The sequence below is a fragment of the Rhinolophus hipposideros genome, assembly GCF_964194185.1.
Source record: "Rhinolophus hipposideros genome assembly, chromosome: 13".
Taxonomy (NCBI): Eukaryota; Metazoa; Chordata; class Mammalia; order Chiroptera; family Rhinolophidae; genus Rhinolophus; species Rhinolophus hipposideros.
Window position 1 is genome coordinate 38,945,604 of NC_138059.1, and position 18,367 is coordinate 38,963,970.

At 41.4% G+C, this 18,367-nt stretch overlaps 1 protein-coding gene across 1 annotated transcript; it reads left to right on the forward strand.

Annotated features, from left to right (window-relative positions):
* Window positions 1-7,527: 7,527 nt before the first annotated feature.
* On the forward strand, window positions 7,528-17,717 carry GEM (GTP binding protein overexpressed in skeletal muscle). The gene is made up of 5 exons (XM_081070800.1): window positions 7,528-7,709; window positions 9,130-9,469; window positions 13,415-13,491; window positions 14,281-14,485; window positions 16,295-17,717. The coding sequence occupies exons 1-5, from the start codon at window positions 7,689-7,691 to the stop codon at window positions 16,570-16,572; spliced, it is 921 nt and encodes a 306-aa protein (XP_080926926.1). The 5' UTR covers window positions 7,528-7,688; the 3' UTR covers window positions 16,573-17,717.
* Window positions 17,718-18,367: the final 650 nt, after the last annotated feature.

Sequence of the window (18,367 nt, forward strand, 5' to 3'; positions counted from 1 at the left end):
ACCGATGGGCATTTCGGTTGTTTCCATATCTTGGCTATTGTGTAAAGTGCTGCAATAAACATAGGAGTGCATACTGATTTTTGAATTGGAGTTCTGGATTTCTCTGGGTAGATGTCTAGGAGTGGAATTACTGGATCATAGGATAGTTCCATTTTCAGATTCCTGAGATATCTCCATACTGTTTTCCATAGTGGCTGCACTAATCTGCAATCCCACCAACAGTGCACTAGCGTTCCCTTTTCTCCACATCCGTGCCAGCATTTGTTATTTGTTGATTTATTGATGATAGACATTTTGACTGGGGTGAGGTGGTATCTCCTTGTGGTTTTTATTTGCATTTCTCTGATGGTTAGTGAGGTTGAGCATTTCTTCATATGTCTTCTTGCCTTCTGTATGTCCTTTTTAGAAAAATGTCTCCTCAAGTCTTCTGCCCATTTTTTAATTGGGTTGTTTGTTTTTTTGGAGCTGAGTTGAGTAAGTTTTTTATAGATTTGTGATATTAATTCCTTATCAGATATATCATTGGCAAATATCTTTTCCCATTCAGTAGGATCCCTTTTTGTTTTATTGATGGTTTCCTTTGCTGTGAAAAAACTTTTTAGTTTGATGTAATCCCACATTTTTATTTTTTCTCTTACTTCCCTCACGCGAGGGGATATATCACTGAAAATCTTACTCCGGGTAATGTCCATGAAGTTTCTTCCTATATTTTCTTCTAGATATTTTATGGTTTCAGATCTTACATTTAAGTCTTTAAGCCATTTTGAATTTATTTTTGTATATGGTGTAAGGAGGTGGTCCGGCTTCATTTTCTTGCATGTGTCTGTCCAGGTTTCCCAACACCACTTATTGAACAGACTGTCTTTACCCCATCGTACATTCTTGCTTCCATTGTCGTAGATTAGATGGGCATATAGGCATGGATTTACGTCTGGACTCTCTATTCTGTTCCATTGATCTATGTGTCTATTTTTATGCCAGTACCATGCTGTTTTGATTACTGTAGCCTTGTAGTATAGTTTGAAATCAGGTATCGTTATACCTCTCACTTTGTTCTTATTTCTCAAGATTGCTGAGGCTATCCGGAGTCTTTTATGGTCCCATATAAATTTTAGGATTATATGTTCTATTTCTGTGAAAAACATCCTTGGTAGTTTGATAGGAATTGCGTTGAATGTGTATATTGCCTTGGCAGTATGGACATTTTAACCATATTAATTCTTCCTATCCATGAACATGGAGTGTGTTTCCATCTATTTATGTCTTCTTTCATTTCTTTCTTCAGTGTCATATAATTTTCTGAGTACAGATCTTTTACATCTTTGGTTAGATTTATTCCCAGATATTTTATAGTCTTTGGAGCAATTGTAAATGGAATTGTTTTTTTAATTTCTCCTTCTGCTATTTTATCATTGGTATATACAAATGCAACTGATTTCCGAATAATAATTTTATATCCTGCTACTTTACTAAATTCATCTATCAGTTCTAATAGTTTCTTGGTGGAGTCTTTAGGGTTCTCTCTATATAGTATCATATCATCTAGAATATACACATTTTAGATGGTGCTAGTTCATCTCCAAAGTAACCATACCAACTTACACTTTTACCATAGTACATGAGAACCTCTCTTTTTTACACTGTCCCCAACCTTGGCATTATTAGAGTTCTGCAACCTTGGCATGGCTAGATTTTTGAATGGGTGTGTACTTAACCCTTACTTTGCATACCCTTTCCAGTATTATCATTCCCTTTTTACAGATGAGAAAAATGAGGCTAAAGAGTGGCATGCTCAGATAGAAAATGAATGAATGAATGAATGAATGAATATAGTGATACATTGTTTATTTCTCCTACTAGAACATATGTTCCATGAGTATAAGTACCTTATCCCTAGCCCTTAGAACAGGTCCTGGCATAAGGGAGCTCATTAGTTATTGTTGCTTAATGAATGAAGGACTGTGGGAACCTGGGCAGAGAATATTTGCTTTCTTCAGGAGGCTCCCCTAGGCCTTTTGAGATATATTTGGCTCCTCTGCACTTCCCTTGCAGGATTTTAGAAGGCACCATAAAGGCCTGTAGCAGGCTGGGCTAATGGAGTGGAGGAAGGGTGACAGCTAAGAATATTTTTCAATGGAAAATTAAATCTGCTCAGCAGGAGTCTAATGAGAAACTGGAACTGGCCTGAAGGAGGCTGCAGCTGGCGGGAGTGTCCATCTGGATCCCCTAGGCCTCTGGTTACTGAGAGGTTATTCTTAGCCATCTTTTCTTCCATCTTTATTTTCTCTTAATCAAGGCTCTCTTGATTTTGTAATCGTAGCTTTTCTCCCCCTTCTGTAAAGCAATGATTTTTCATATCATGATTCTTTCCTTCTTTAGATTTCCCAGAGAGAGTGGGTGGTACTTTTTGTGCTCAAACACTTTGCACATTGCTTCCCACCTAGCTCCTTCCTAGCACTTTTGTGGCTGGTGGAGAACCTATTCTGTGTGCTGGGGATTTGACCCTGTAAGGAATAGAATATATGAAGGTGTGCCTGGGAACATTTGGGAATGTAAACTCTCACAGTGGCTGGGGTACGTGCTTGGCCTTGGAAGGATTGGCTACCCTCCCAAGGACCAAGAAAATATTTACAGGATGTGGAGCCTGGCCTTCGCCTTGGTACAGGTGGGCTGAGCTCCGATACATCTAATCTCGTACCAAGGACTGGCCCCGGCTCCTAGTCAGATCGGGGATCAGTTCCTTGTGTTGTTAACACGTATGCTTATTGGCTCCTTGCCGCTGTTGTTAGTGAAGTCCTCAAAACCTCAGAAAGCCGAGGCAGGCACAGTAGCAGTAGTTGTTGTTCCCCGGCCTGCCTCGGCTGCTACAAGGTATTCCGCCCGTGCTGATGACTTTGCTTGACTGGGATTTCGCCCACGCTGGTGAAGGGCCGGTGCTGTTTCTGCGTATGATGTTTTGCCCCTGCTGATGAATGGCCGTTGCTGTTTCTACAACTCTAATTGACTGGGCCCTGGTGGTATGCTAAATTGCCTCCTTGCTTGTTAGTGGTATGATGATATATTCCCCTAATCTCTGTCTTGTCTTACTTATTTTCACTTTGTAATAAAACTCTTTAACCCCTTCATCCCGGCTTGTGGTGGTGTGTCTTGCGTATCGGGCCTTGAAAATAAGTCTGTACACAGCAATCGATAATACTTATCGATATAGACCCCAGCTCCTTGTTTTTTTACAAAGAACTTAACCATACCACTCTCCTTGCCAATTAGTTTTTCTTAGTACAGTAACAGCAATATGAGTACATTTCCCACCCTCTGCTTCATGTGTCCTGAATTCTGCTGGATTAATTTAATTTGAGCTTTAACAGACAGCAAAACCGAGAGCAGGTGGCCAAGCTCCAATCCTTGGCTCCTGCATCATAATCATAATCACTCGCATTGACACAGTGCTCTGTGGTTATCAAAGCACTTCCACACTCAGTTGCTCTTAGTCTTCAGAACAACAGAAGTCAAGGTCTCTGGGGTTTGGTGACATCCCCAGCATCATGTTGCTAGGAAGAGGAAATGCCTAGCTTTTAACTGGCTTTTCTGATGCTAACTCCCCTACATTTTTTTTCATACCTTACAGGCTTACAAAATCAAATGTCCTTGGGGCAAGGTAGATAATCTAAATGAAGAGAAGCTGGCTGGAGTATAATATATTAGGGAGTAGTCAGGACTGTGGAAAATTGGAGAGCATGCCTTGCCCAAAGGGCTTCAAAATACAAAACATTTAAAAAGCAATTTTCTAAAACACTTATTTTACTGCCTATTCAATGCCGAGTCTGTAATCTACGTCTTTGTTGGTGGAAAAGAGAGGACATGTAAATGGTATCACCTTTACCACTGAGTAGATTTGATTTGGTGGCATGGGTATGACCTTGGTTGTGCAAGTCTACAGTATAGATGAAGCAGTATGGTAAATTGAAGATAAGTAAGTGATTCTATTGCTTTCATGATAGTATTACAGATGTATAGATCCTGGGCCAAGAGTTGTCAAGGGATGAGATTCAAAGTAATATTATACTATGGTTGTACGAGTCTCTGATGCCCTAACCTACATTCCTGGTCATAGATTCTACTCCTCCTTCTGTACCTCTTTCCTTTCTCTCTCATCCCTTTTTGAATTTATGAATGCAAAAGGGGCTATGAAATAAGCCTGACAAGTTCAGGGGTCCACATGGCAGGCCTGACAAGCTCAGTGACCAAAAATTACCCACACAGGATAGTTAAATCATAAATTCCTAACTGGGCAGGTTATGATGGGTAGTCACATTCCAGGCTTACAGCTTCTTAGCAAAGGTCAGTCTTTACCTGAAGTCAGTCCTGTGCACTGTTCTTATGCATCTAGGATAACACATCTTTGAAATGTCAGAATAATTTTCTTTCCAGACCTCTCGAAGTAACAACTGCAGGCCCAAGAACACAGAATCCCTCATTGTTATCTTGTTCCCCATATACCATCTCTGTGTGCTGTAAATGTTGATTATCAACTATCCTGTACCCACTAATGTAGAAGAAGTAGGTGTCTCTCCATTTTGCTTTATATCCAATCCCAGAAATTTCCCCTTTGTTTTCTCCCACCCACTTAATCTACCACCAATGAATTTCATGTAACGGTCCTTACGTCTCTCCCTTTGCTTCTAATGCATAAAAGGAACTTCAAAACTGTCATTCCCTGGAGAATTTTCTCAATCAAATCAAAACTCCTTCTCTTTTGAGGGGCTTTAAGAAGAGAGTAGGCTAAGGTGGGGCTAGCATGGGAATGAGGTTGAAGTATATCCCCTACTCAAAATAGAACAATGGTTAAGACTAGCCCCAGAGAGGACCGCTCTGCTACTTACTAGCTCCATGACCTTGGACAAGTTATTTCACCTCATTTTTCGGCATCTTCATCGATGAAACATGGGTAAGGACAGTGATGATGAGGATTAACTGGGACAAGGCATGCATAGAGTTCACCAAATGTTATTTTTGTTTTGAGTTTTGTCTCCTAGCCATGTTACTGTGTTTCCCTGAAAATAAGATCGGGTCTTATATCAATTTTTGCTCCAAAAGACACCATTAGGGCTTATGTTCAGGGGATGTCATCCTGAAAAATCATGCTAGGGCTTATTTTCCGGTTAGGTCTTATTTTCGGGGAAACACAGTAGCTCGAACCCGAGGAAGCCTTCCAATGCTGGCAGAAGGAATATGGGAAGAATAATTCATAGAACAAAACACTATAATATTCTGCCATTTTTTTCCTCTTCAGAACTCACCACTTGTCCAAATGCCCTGATTCTACTGTTTTTCCCTCTAGCTCCATAGCCTTAAATTGGTCCCCATGAGCTGGAATCCTGGACCAGGGATCTAGGACTCAGCTGGATAAGATTTGGCTATCAAATATGCTTTTTTTGAGGTGTAACTGTGATTTTCTAAATATTTGCTCAAATTTAACTGTTGAAACTCTAAGTTGTTTTTTTCTCATTTGGCTTCTAGTGGGACAGAAAATTTAAGAAGGCAGATTCTTTTATTCAAACTCAACATAGCTGTACTCAGAATCAATAGTGGACTTTATGCTCCCTAATTTTAGAGTTTGTTTTCTTTGCCTCACATACATGAATGAAAACAAGTTCATAGTGGATATTGCTTATAACATAATGGATAGTGGATATTGCCTAATAGAATTAGGTTGTTATTAGTGTGGAGATTTAGGTTCTTATCAATGGGCAAAAGTAGAATTGAGAGGCTATATGATATGCTTATAAACTCTGATTCTTAATTTTTACCCACATAATGTTTCTGTTGAGACCAGTTGGCAGAATAGGAGGCTCAGCATGGATAATTCAGCATGGATAATTCATGGATAATTCTGAAATGCAGGTAACTCACAAGTTACTTTACGTCTGTTTTTAGCATGGGATCAGCAATATACTCTTGGATGATCTCTCTTTCTTTCTTTCCTCATTCCCCGACTCTTCTGCTTTTTGCACATCTGTAGCCATCCCTTCCTGGCTAAGCCCAGAAGGAAAACTTGATCGAAGTGAAGGGCACCATCCAGGAAGTTTTGATACCCAGGTTCTATTTCCAGCTCTGCCATCTACTAACTCAGTGGTAGTCATTCCTCTGGGTCTCAGCTTCCTTAGGTATAAAATAAGTAGGAGGTTGGGGCCAGGGCCCTGTAACTAAGGGAGCTCTAAAGTCAGTAGATTTCACCTTTGCCAACTTGGGGCCTGTAGATCTCAGCAGCTGCAACTTGGATAATCTCCAAAACAGATAACTGCCTTCAGGATAACTGAAAATGGACTCTATTTACAGCAGTCTCCAGCCACTCAAATAGATGCTGGTGCCTTTGGCTGCTTCTTAGACCCACTAGCCAACCTGGAGGTGAAGCTAGTTGGAAAAGAGGATTTAAGTGTTGGAAAGAACAGTGTCATCTCCAAACACACAACATCTGTGTTTGGAGACGCCCATGTACCCAGAAAGTGCTCACTGAAACCTTTCAGCTAGTGGTGCAGTACAAAGAATCAGGCAAACCAGGTTTTGAATCCTGACTGTGCCACTTATACGAGCTGTGTGACCTTGGGCAAGCTTTGTGGCTGAGTGTTATTTTTCTCTATAGAATAGGGGTAGCAATAAATACCTTGCAGAACTGTGGTAAGGACTGAGGTACTGCAAAGGCCTAACAGTACTTATTGAGTATAGCTACTCAGAGATACTTAGTAAATGGTAGTTGTTGTTATTATTATTATTATTATTATTATTCTGTGCCCTTTATTCACAGGAATCTCTCAGAAGATATGGGCCCTAGTGTCTGGCTCAGGGCTCCTCCCCATGGCTGAGAGGCATTGATTGGCTCTATGCCCAGGCCCAGCCATCCCAAGAAACCTGGCACAGAGATGTTGATTGGGATGCTGATTAAATTCTCTGCCTGAGGGGCCTCAGCATCCTGGCCCAATGCAGGAGGGCCGGCAACATTTAGCACAATCTGGTGGAACCTAACTAAGTTATTTTTCAAAACTGCCCTTTTCGAAGGTCTTGTCCCCTTTCCTCACCTCTCTCTGGCGCCTTCTCTCTGGGTCCGTGTCAGAAAAGGGAAAGTAGTGCAGGGCTCTTTTCTCTCCTTCATCCGAAGAGAAGGTGACAGAGAGGCTGTTTTCCGTGCAGAAGATGCGGCGAGCACAAGCCCTAGCCACTCAAGGTTGCTGCAGCCCCATTCTAGAGGCTAAAGCCTTTGCGCGCTCGATGATCCCTATTTTTTGGCAAAGCTGGGCTAGCAACTCAACTTGCCTCTTCCCCCATCCTTTATCCCGACAGCTCGCAAGTGCTTTGCTGGGAAGCACGATGAAGTGTATTTTTCCATCTCCCTGCGTTCACCTAGTAAAAATAAAATAGAATAAAATAAATGAGCCCGGGACTAAACTGTCGTTGTTTTTCAAAAGTGGAGAGGGATCACATGACTTCGAAGAACTGATTTAGTGAAGCGGCTGCAACTCGGAGTTTGCTGCAGAACCGTCCCTCCCAGCAGAGGCGCTGACGTCAGGGAAAAGCCCCGCGCGGCTGGCAAGCACTCCATTAGCCGCCGGGCGGCGGCGGCTGGGCGCCAGCACCCGGTGCTCTGCAGCCCGGGCTCGCGGCGCTCGCGGGCACAGCAACGCACCGACACAAGGATGCACACCTGGTCAAGCCAGGTAAGGGGGAGCTTCGATTTTGGAGGAGCCCTCCTCTTGTCGCCGGGAATGATTGGGGAGGGAATGGACGTTCCCAACCCGCAAAACTTTCAAGTTGAGATCAGAACCGCTGGAACGTGCTGTGGGTGCTTTGGTTTTCCGGAGGTGGGGGTGGGGAGTGGGGGTCGGGGGAAAAGGGGGCGGGACGGAGGGCGGAGCAGAGTTTAAGGTGCAAAGGATGCCATTTGTAATCAGCCGATTCCTTAGTTCTGTTGGGAGGGTTACCTCCTACAGACTGAGTGGTCAGAGGGCAGTACTAAATGATACTTAATGCTTTTGTTGTTTGAATGCAAATGTACCAATTGAGGAGCTGCTTATAAGATTAAAACACCGGCAGGTCATCGTGGCCAGAGGCCGAAGTATTGGGGTGTGTAGTGTGGGGCGAGTGTGGGAAGGGGAGTATCTGTCCACTTCTCATTTCCATGAGCAGATCTTGCTGATTAAAATGAGAATGCTTCTACTGTATCTCAGGTAGCTTGGGAGAACGGACCTCTGTGCGAGGGAAGTCTTGCAAAAGGAAAGTTGTAACCAAGTTGTTGAATGTCCTTTAGGAGACTCTATTCTGTCAAAAGAATAGAAAGCTGAGTTAAATTAAAGAACTCTCAGTGTGGACGTGGTTTAAAAGAATGAAGCACTTTCTCTGCAAATTTGATAAGTCTGAACGTGAGCAGGTCATTTCCTTACCAGAATAACAAGACTTGGGGCTGTGATGTTTGAAACTGGTATCTGTTGGCAAGAGGACAGAGCTGAGGCATACACCACAAACAGAAATTCTCCCCCACCTCCAAATAATAGCTTATTCAGGAGGCTGGAGAGCATCAGGGCAACTTTACTAAACATGGAAGTTACAATATGTCCAGTCCAGCTAGGGGGAGTGATGTCATCGCCATGTGTTTCCCAACAAGACACAAAAGCCCACTGGATGCTGGTACAATTAAGAGCCATGTTTAGACAAGAGCAGCTAACTTGGGCTGCTCCTCCCCAGCTCCATTAACTCCTTGATTTTCAAGCCATCTCTGGAGGCTGTGGTTCCTTCTGGTTGCCTCTGTGCCATCTGTGTGTGGGGATCTCAAGGCTTCCTTGAGGATGGAGGAAGCTCCAGAGTAGTGGGTGATGCTAACCGTACTGTTTACTCTTTGCAAATGACAGTCTGCCTGAGGAGCTGGTTACTAATCGTGTGTGTGTGTGTGTGTGTGTGTGTGTGTGTCCAGTTGAAAGCCTGTTGGGTTTGGGGACTGTTTCATTGGTGTTCCTTCTGTTAGGACTACTTGGATCTCGCACCATCTAATAGAATATCACTAATGACTGACTGTGTATTTGAGTCCCCTGAGGTCTCGCTCATGCTTAGTAATGCTAACATCTTGGCCACTTTGCTCTCCAGGACCCAACAATGACTCTGAATAATGTCACCATGCGCCAGGGCACTGTGGGCATGCAGCCACAGCAACAGCGCTGGAGCATCCCAGCTGATGGCAGACATCTGATGGTCCAGAAAGAGCCCCACCAGTACAGCCAGTGCAACCATTACTCTGCTGCCCCTGAGGACCACTGCCGCCAGAGCTGGTCCTCCGACTCCACAGACTCAGTCATCTCCTCTGAGTCAGGGAACACCTACTATAGGGTAGTGCTCATAGGGGAGCAGGGGGTGGGCAAGTCCACTCTGGCCAACATCTTTGCGGGCATGCATGACAGCATGGACAGCGACTGGGAGGTGCTGGGAGGTAGGTGGCCCTGCCCCAGTGGGCTTCTGTCTGTCAGCAGTGGTCCAGGCAGGAAGAGTGAGTGGGTGGGTCATTTATCTGCAGAGTTGGGAACTGCGGTTATGCCTTGTTGGCACTGGCTGGGAAGCTGAGTCCCCAGAAAAGCTCTGGCACAGGCCCCCACGACAAGAAAATGAAAATGCTCGTGAATAAAACCAGGCCCAGAAAAGGAATCTCTTCGATTCCAGCTCTAAAGGGACTGGGGGACACTGATTAAAGAGGGCAGAGCCAGAGGGTCCAGCTCCCACTTTTGGCTTTTACCAGCTGATCTGGACCTTTCAAGAGCTCACTGTAGACACAGTTTTTTTTTTTTTTTTTTTTTTTTTTTTTTTATGGTTATTCCTAAAACCAAACCGTTTCGAAAAACCAACTCATTAATTTACTTCCACCAATGTTAGAGTCTCTTGAAGGTATAAGTAGTTTAAAATCTGTATTTGTAATATTGAAATAATACAATATTTTAAAATATTTTGAATTATAACATTCATGATACGTATGTTTGTATAACATCTTAGTTTTTCAAGACAGTGTCCCTGTACAATTTAATTTAAAATGTTTATTATTTAAGCACTACCTGTTTCCAAAACTGATTTGAGGTGACAGAATCCAAAATGCATGTATGACTCAAATATGTCTAAAGCATAGCACTATATTCTGGGAAATGATCCTAGTAGTTAATGGTATTTATGGTATTTATAGTATCTTGCAGCCACAGCTTCTATGAGTATCTTACCATACATTTAAAAAGTGGCTGCAAGTCCCAATTTGCAGCTGTAGAAATAAAGAGATTGCCAGTACTTGTCTAAGTGGTATGCTCTGTCTGTACTCTCAGTTGCGAATCACAGACTTCCAGAGTAGGAAGATGCCTCATTGATGACTCAGTTCTGTCCTGCACTTGCTGCATAGGAATCCCGGTCCTTCCTCAGTACTGTTTTCCCACTTCCACTAAATGTTTATCCTCCTTGACTACTCTGCTGTCAGAGAGTTAACTGCTTCAGAAGGTAGCTCCTGAACTGGGCTACAAATGACTCGTTGATAGAACACTGATTTCTCTTCTCACACTGGAATCTCAGAGAGTATAGCTAAATGAGTCAAGGAGGAGATAGGGTCAGTATTGTACATTTTCTTTTCTCTTTCTTTGTAAAGGATGACTGTGGCTATAGGAGAAATGGGGGAGCTCTTCTAGAATTTCATATTCTTTTATCTGTCTTCTCCTTACCTGATTAGCACTTGAAAACCTGGAAAGTGTCTGAGGAAGAGAAACTAGAGCTTTGGTTGTAGGCAGGCAGGCCCTCTCCTGATTCGTGGAAGGCTGTCAAGCAGGATGCATTGTGTGTTTGAAGAATCCTTCGGGTGTGTAGCCAGAGGCAGTATATAAATCCAGATGTGGGGCATACACACAAAGCAGGGTGGACATGTATTGTTTTATGCTCTGACACAATGATTTTCTGGCAGAGTTAAGTCCAGACAGAATGCTCCTGTCAGGAATCTTCCAGAACAGCAAAGCAGTTTGGTTCTAGTTTCACAGCTGTAATTCTTAGTCCATTTTTTTTTCCCCAGAGAAAGTTTGTTTGCTTTTTCCTTAGCTATTGGAATACAGTGTGTTTTTATTTGAACTACTGGAGATTCAAAGGAATCCCTTGTACCTGCTTTTGAGTGATGGGCTGAGGGCAGAGAAAATGCTTTTGTGAGTTTTCTGAGTACAGGGAGGGATTTTAGAGAAAATATAAAGAACTCCAAGGTAGTAAGGGGCAGTCAGATCCCTTCCTCCCCATCTGTGCTGTTCAGGTTCTGATTTATACAACCACTTGGTTGTATAAATTTGCCTGTTGAGGTCATGAAACCCTACTCCCCAGTAAGCCAAGCTGTGCATTCCTACAGTGGTCCTATTCATGCTGAATATTGTGGAGGGCAAACATGGTAGGAATAAAGGATTTTTAATGCCCCAGTGGGAAACAATTACCATTGATTAGAAGAATGACACCTAAAAGAGGTGGGAAAACTGATAGAAACAAAGAGCCATCCCTGGTTAACTTTCTTGTCATTTGTCCATGTTTTCCTTTCTTTCCCTTTCCTGATTTCAGTTCCTAGATAAAGAAACATTAAACCAGAAGGATTGCTTTTTAGAAACTCCTCAGTATTTTAAAGCAAGAAATGTCCTGGTTCCCTCAACATAGCTCTCTCAAGCTAAGATTTACCTATAGCAGGAAATGCTGACTATGGCAAGAGTCAACTGCCTCCATAGGAAGAAGTGATGATAACAGCTAGTATTTATTGCATTTCTACTTTGTACCCAGGCTTAATATATGTAATTGTCACCCAGTCCTAAGACGTGGATACTGTTATCAATCCCACTTCACAGATGAAGGAACTGAGGCCCAGAGAGCTTAAGGCCCAGAGCCACATAGTTAATAAGGGATGGCACTCAGATTCTAATTTAGGTTTGCTTGTGCTCACAGCCGCAATGCTATATTTATCATTCATTCATTCATTTGATAAATATTTACTGAGCACTTGCCTGGGTGCTGGGGTTTATAGCAGTAAACAGTACAGATCCTTGTCTTAACATTCTGGGGGGTGAAAGGGACAGAAAATAATAAAATAAGTAAGTTAAATGGATTGCATGTTAGATGGCGATAGGTACAATGAAGAAAAATAAAATAGGGAAGGGAGTAAGGAATATTAGGAGGGAGGTATTGCAGTTTTAAGTAGATGGTCAGGGAATGTCTCCCCCAGATGGAGGTAAGGGAACAAGTCTTCTGGATATTTGAGGGAACAGATTCCATGCAAAAGGAACAGCAAGAAAAATGACAAAAATCATTATGAAAGGTATAAGTTTCAAATGATGAAATTCAAAACAAGGAACCTCACTGTGAAAATAGGGTGGGGATGGGCCCAATTATATGGAGTTGATGGGAGTCCTTCTTGCTAAAATCCCAGTTAACTCGGTTAATCCCTGCCCCACTGATTTTTCCGGGCTGGAGCTGCTCTGGCCCATTGTGCTTTGTTCACCCTTCATCTACACTCAATCTGGGCTCAAGTGCAAAGAGGAAAGTTTCCATTACCAAGTGGAGCTGGAGGCTGCACTTCTGCTGTACTTAAGATAGAAAAACAAGCCTGTTTGTTCCTAGGGAACTACATTTTTTAAGGAAGAAAACTTCAGCCAAAACAGGCATAGACTCGAGTTTTTTCTTGCATGTCTCAAAAGAAGAGAAGTGTCTCTGAGCTCAGAGTTCCTGAAATTGCCAGTAATCACCCCACTTAAAAGTATAGTAGATTTCCATCTGAGGCTTATGAACGGGGCTTACAGTTCCACTGGGCAGTTAGTGTTTTCCCATGGCATTGGAGCTTGAATCTGAGTCAAGAGCTCTAAAGTGAGTTTATATCATAAGTGGTTTTCTTATATAAAAGTTCTAGGAATGAGGAAAATGAATGCCTTTCACTTCAAGTGGTTTAGTGATATACATTCAGAGGATTTAGGTGTTCTGCTTAATAAGTCTAGGAATATACTTAATAAACAGAATATTGTTGAATGTGATAAAAATAGTACTTTGCCTTTCTGAATAGCTGCACATTTATATATTTAACTGCATATTAGTATATTCCTTTTCTTTTTCTTTTTTTCAAAATTTTTATTGGGGAATATTGGGAAACAGTGTGTTTTTCCAGGACCTATCAGCTCCAAGTCAAGTCATTGTTTTCAATCTAGTTGTGGAGGATGCAGCTCACTGGCCCATTTGGGAATCGAACCGGCGACCTTGGTGTTATGAGTGCTGCGCTCGAACCACTGAGCCAACTGGCTACTTGTAGTGTATTTATTTTCTAGCAAAATTTTCTGCATGACCCTTTTAAGTAAAAGTGTTGCCTGTTTGCCTGACTCCAATATCACTGTTCTTTTATTTCTAGAAGATACATATGAGCGAACACTGATTGTTGATGGGGAAAGTGCAACAATTATACTCCTGGACATGTGGGAAAATAAGGTATGTGGAGCCTGGAGCTCTCTGTAAATTTCTTCAGGGTTTGCCTTCCAACAAGCTGTTAGGTACGAGGGTGACCTTGCCCTTTTTGGTGTTCCAGATGAGGTAGGCTCATTTTCTTGATTAAAAGCTTTTACTGCTGAAGTATGAGACTGTTTTAAGGAACAGGTCATTCACAGATGAGCTCTGAATAACAAGCAAGTTGCCCTTAGTTATATTTAAAAACACAAAAAAATATATTCATTTTAGGGAAAGTGCTAATAGGTATGAATGATAATTTTAAACTATATAAAACCACATTACACGAAGTTGACATTCTCACTACTAGTCTTCAACATTTGCTTTTTAAAGATTTGAGGCTTCTGTGCATATAGGGTAGACTTTCTATTTATTGAGAACCCTCCTATTCTCACAAAAAGATTCTAAATTTTATCACTTGGGAAAGGCAAAAGGAAGTTCTTTGGAAGTCAGAAAAGGCTCATTGTTGGTAGTTTAGATAGAAATTGGAAATAATGTTTGGCAGAATCATTGTATAATTTGTCAACTCATGCTATAGGAGGAATTGGACAGTAAAAACTTCTTGGCATAAGTAGTTTATGGGCTGGCAGTCTTTACAGCCACCAGACATCTTGCAGCCATGGAAGACCGATGCATTTTGGGGAGTTGGAATAAGTTTTCTTCCTTTCTCACATCAGCCAGAATACTTCAGGATACCTGCATTGTTTCTTTGCAAACTGATGCCTCATGTTCCAGGCCAAACTGCACTCATGGAAAGTCTTCTCATTTCATTAGGGGGAGAATGAGTGGCTCCAAGACCACTGCATGCAAGTTGGTGATGCCTACCTGATTGTCTACTCCGTCACAGACCGAGCCAGCTTTGAGAAAGCATCTGAGCTGCGAATTCAGCTCCGCAGGGCCCGGCAGACAGAGGACATTCCTATAATTTTGGTTGGCAACAAAAGTGACCTGGTGCGGTGCCGAGAGGTGTCTGTTTCAGGTAAAAGTAGTGGTGCTAATGTCATTGAAATAATCTCTGGGTCACCTGCATTTTCTTTCAAACAGGTATTCTTTTTTCCTCTTTCATGAAGCTGGAACCAGGGGTTCATTAAAATGCTACATGGACTTTTATGTATACCCTAAGACTCCCACCTTCCTGGTAGATCATCTCTGTGCTGGGTGCTGCTCCCTTGTTCAACTTGTCGACCTGTAGAATTCCAGTTTTCCCACCCCCAAGGGTTTCCCTGGAATTCCTTTAGGGAGGAGATTGTGCTCAGGGGTTTATTGGCAGTCCTTAACGTTTTCTGCTGGTCCTTTCTATTCTCCAGAGAGATCTCAAGATTTCAGGGAAGTGGAAATAGCATCTTAATGCAAGAAGGATGGGAACTCTGATTTAGGGGAACTGTGGGAAAGAGTTTCATTGAGGATAAGGATTCTACTCTGGCTGCCTCTGGTTCCTGTAGACCTGGAAACACCCTCCTACCCGTACTCTTTGCTTCCTAAATTTCAGTTAAGACATCAGTCTGATGATGTCACATACATTTTTTCATATTTACTTTAGGTGTAGTTCCTATTTGCTGAGTGAGCACCCAAGTGCTACTGGGACCCTGAATATTTTGTTGGGTTAACACAGATTTGGTACAAGATTAAAAAATAAATTACTACATTGCCAAGCTCTGCTCAGGAGAAAAGAAACCTGGTAAGCACTTAATGGACACAACTAGTTTGGGAATGTCTTACTCTTAGGATATGAGTATGTACAAATGATCATTTTTTGAAACCAAAACTTGGACACGTAGTTATTAAATACAATGGAACATTTGAAATTGAAACTGTTCCAGAAAAGCTTGTTTGTATAGTTTTCTGTGACTGTATGATATATTTGTGAAATCTTCAAAATTTTTTCAAAATATCTCATCAAATCTTAAAAAATTTTGTTTTAAGAGGAAAGCCATGTAGTAAAATTCTTATTTTTAATTCAGGAAACTGAGTCATAATAAAGAGTTAAGAACATGAGCCTCGAACAATAATGAATGTTAACTGCAAGTTTATACGTTATATATATAGTTACAAGAAATGGAATACAGCATTAGGAATGTAGACAGTGGAAATGTAATGGCTGTGTATGATGTCAGAGAGATAGTGGATGGGGGGAAGGGGATTGACACAGTGTGAGGGATATAAATGATAAATGTCTAACTATTACATTGTTTTGTGCACCTGAAACTAATAAAAAAATATATAAGGTGAAAAAAAAAAGAACATGAGTCTGAGAATAAAGCAGGCTTGGATTCACATCTGCCACTTACAGGCGATGTGAATTCTCTCAAATTCTTAAAAGACTTCCCTCCCCACCCCCACAACCCCAGTTTCTTCATCTATCTGAAAGGGATAATGTATTTTTCAAGACTGTTGTGAGCATTCAGAAGTGTTTATAAAGTAGTTCCCAGCTCATAGTAAATGCAATAAATTAAGGCTATGGTTTTTACTGTTATAATAAATATTACTACATTTGATGAAATGAGACCTTCATACAGTGAATTTGGTAGGCCAGGTCTAAAGCCTATCTCTCCTGCTTCCAGGAATCTCCCTGTGAGACTCTTTGCTTCTATTTATGCCCTGGTCCGAGGACATGTGTCACAGTGGCCTCCTATACTCATTGCATCTGTGACTGACTTAGAGTTACCTTGAGGACCATTTAAAGTCAGGAGTCCTCTAGCTTGGCTGTGTGCTGTGTGGGATCATGCTGTGTAGGTCCTCTGACTTTCTTCTCCCCTCTGACTTTCTTCTCCCCTCTTCTCCCTCCTAGAAGGGCGAGCGTGTGCTGTGGTGTTCGACTGCAAGTTCATTGAGACCTCTGCAGCTGTCCAGCATAACGTGAAGGAGCTGTTTGAGGGGATTGTGCGGCAGGTCCGCCTTCGGCGAGACAGCAAGGAAAAGAACGAGAGACGACTGGCCTACCAAAAAAGGAGGGAGAGCATCCCCAGGAAAGCCAGGCGCTTCTGGGGAAAGATTGTGGCCAAAAACAACAAGAATATGGCCTTCAAGCTCAAGTCCAAATCCTGCCATGACCTCTCTGTGCTCTAGGCACCCAGAGTACCCAGATGTCCTCCTGGTGGACATTGTTGAAGGCCATCAGGACTGATAATCTATATTAGATTGGATCCTTAAGTACTGTTAGATGTGGCTTCTCCTAGTGCATCTGGGAATTAATGTGTTAGTGTCATGGACAACAAAATACATGGCAAAGGAAAGTCTTTGTAAAGATTCAATATTTATTTACAGGAAAAGTCTGACCTTGCTACATGAACACCCAAGACTCGTTAGAGGATGTGTTTGGTGTTTACATATGTTTTCTCTCTCCTTTGGAGAGCAGAAGTTTGAAGCCCAGTAAAGAATGCCTAGAACAATAACATTTCATTATTACATTCCCCCCTCCTCCACTGTTCTCATAGGTGAATTTGAAGCCAATGGTCATAAACAAATATAGGAATGTGTTAAAGTGTTTATTCAAAGGAGGGAGATCTTCTTTCTCTGTACCTTATATTCATGGAGCTAGGACTGTAGAATTGGGTTTATCATGATCATGACCATTGTTGCTCCATCAAGCTGTGAAAGAAATGATGGACCTTGCTGGAAACTAAAACTTAGTAAACAATTTTTGTTTCATGCCCACAGCTGAGCATACAAATTTTATAGAATTGGGAACTGATACATGTACCATTATGGGTTCAAAAATTGTATCTTTACTTCTGTGTCTTAGAATTTTTTATTCAGGGGGAAATTATTTTAATCAAATTCTACTTAGTCAAACCACCATTTATGTTTCATTATTTTTAAAGTCATCTGAATCATTGATAACCTGGAGTGCAAAATGCCAAATTTTAAAATATAATCAAAGGTCTGAATTTTTATAGCACAAAATATAAATACTTCCGGTACTTTGAGTTGACCCTTGTATGTCACAGCTTTGCTCTATTTTTTGCTCTTTTGCAAAATAATAACCATTTTAACATTTGATAAAGCATATTTATGACATGTTTCTTAATAAGAAAACTGTCCATTATATTACCATTTTCTATCTTTTTCAGAATATACAAGGTTTTACCTACATGTCTTATAATAAAAGAAATAAAATCTTTGAAAAAGGGGCATTCTTAACTCTTTTTCTTCCCCAAACAGGATGATTTTGATTACATGTTCTGATATAGCTTTTAGAATAAACACATTCTAAAGAAATACACATATTATTTCATTTCTTCTTTTCATTAACAATATGCCAGTCTTTATTTGTTTTAAAGAGTATCCCTGACATCTCTCTTTTGGAACCATGATTCACAGAAATGCAAAATTAATTTTGGCAGATACAGTTGGGAAATATTTGGGGCCATCTAAATACCAAGTTATAGTAAGAGCCAGATTGATCTTTCACTTTGGTCTGGCAAATTCTTGGCTGAACAGATGGGCCTTGCTTTGCTCCCTGACAGCTCATGGTCCTAAGCTTGACTAAAGCATTAGAGAAAATTATAAAGGATTAGAAGAAAAATAAACGGAAACATGATTTTCAGTCTGAGATCTAGTCAGGCAAGGCTTTAACCAAATTCTTCTCTCTGACATTAATATGGTTTGATATTAATCATGTGGCATCTTTCCAATGGCGGTGTGTATCCCTTTTGCTGGACTGGAACTTCCTGGTGTTCTTCTTTCACATCTTCTCTGGCTCCTATATGAGCTCTCTTTCATTCTCACTCCCTTATCTTCCTGAGTTTGTAATCAGACACAAACTCATAGTGACAATCATGGGACCTCACATATTGACTAAAGTGACACAGTCCAAGGACACAGCTTGGCTTTGTCCTCCTTTTCCCAAGTTCAGAGCAAA

What these genes read in the sequence shown, in the direction of transcription:
- GEM (XM_081070800.1), top strand. Translation starts at nt 7,689, where the DNA reads ATGCACACCTGGTCAAGCCAG. An exon ending in TGGACATGTGGGAAAATAAG is followed by an intron (nt 13,492 to 14,280) that starts GTATGTGGAGCC and finishes TCATTTCATTAG; the next exon opens with GGGGAGAATGAGTGGCTCCA. An exon ending in CCGAGAGGTGTCTGTTTCAG is followed by an intron (nt 14,486 to 16,294) that starts GTAAAAGTAGTG and finishes TCTCCCTCCTAG; the next exon opens with AAGGGCGAGCGTGTGCTGTG.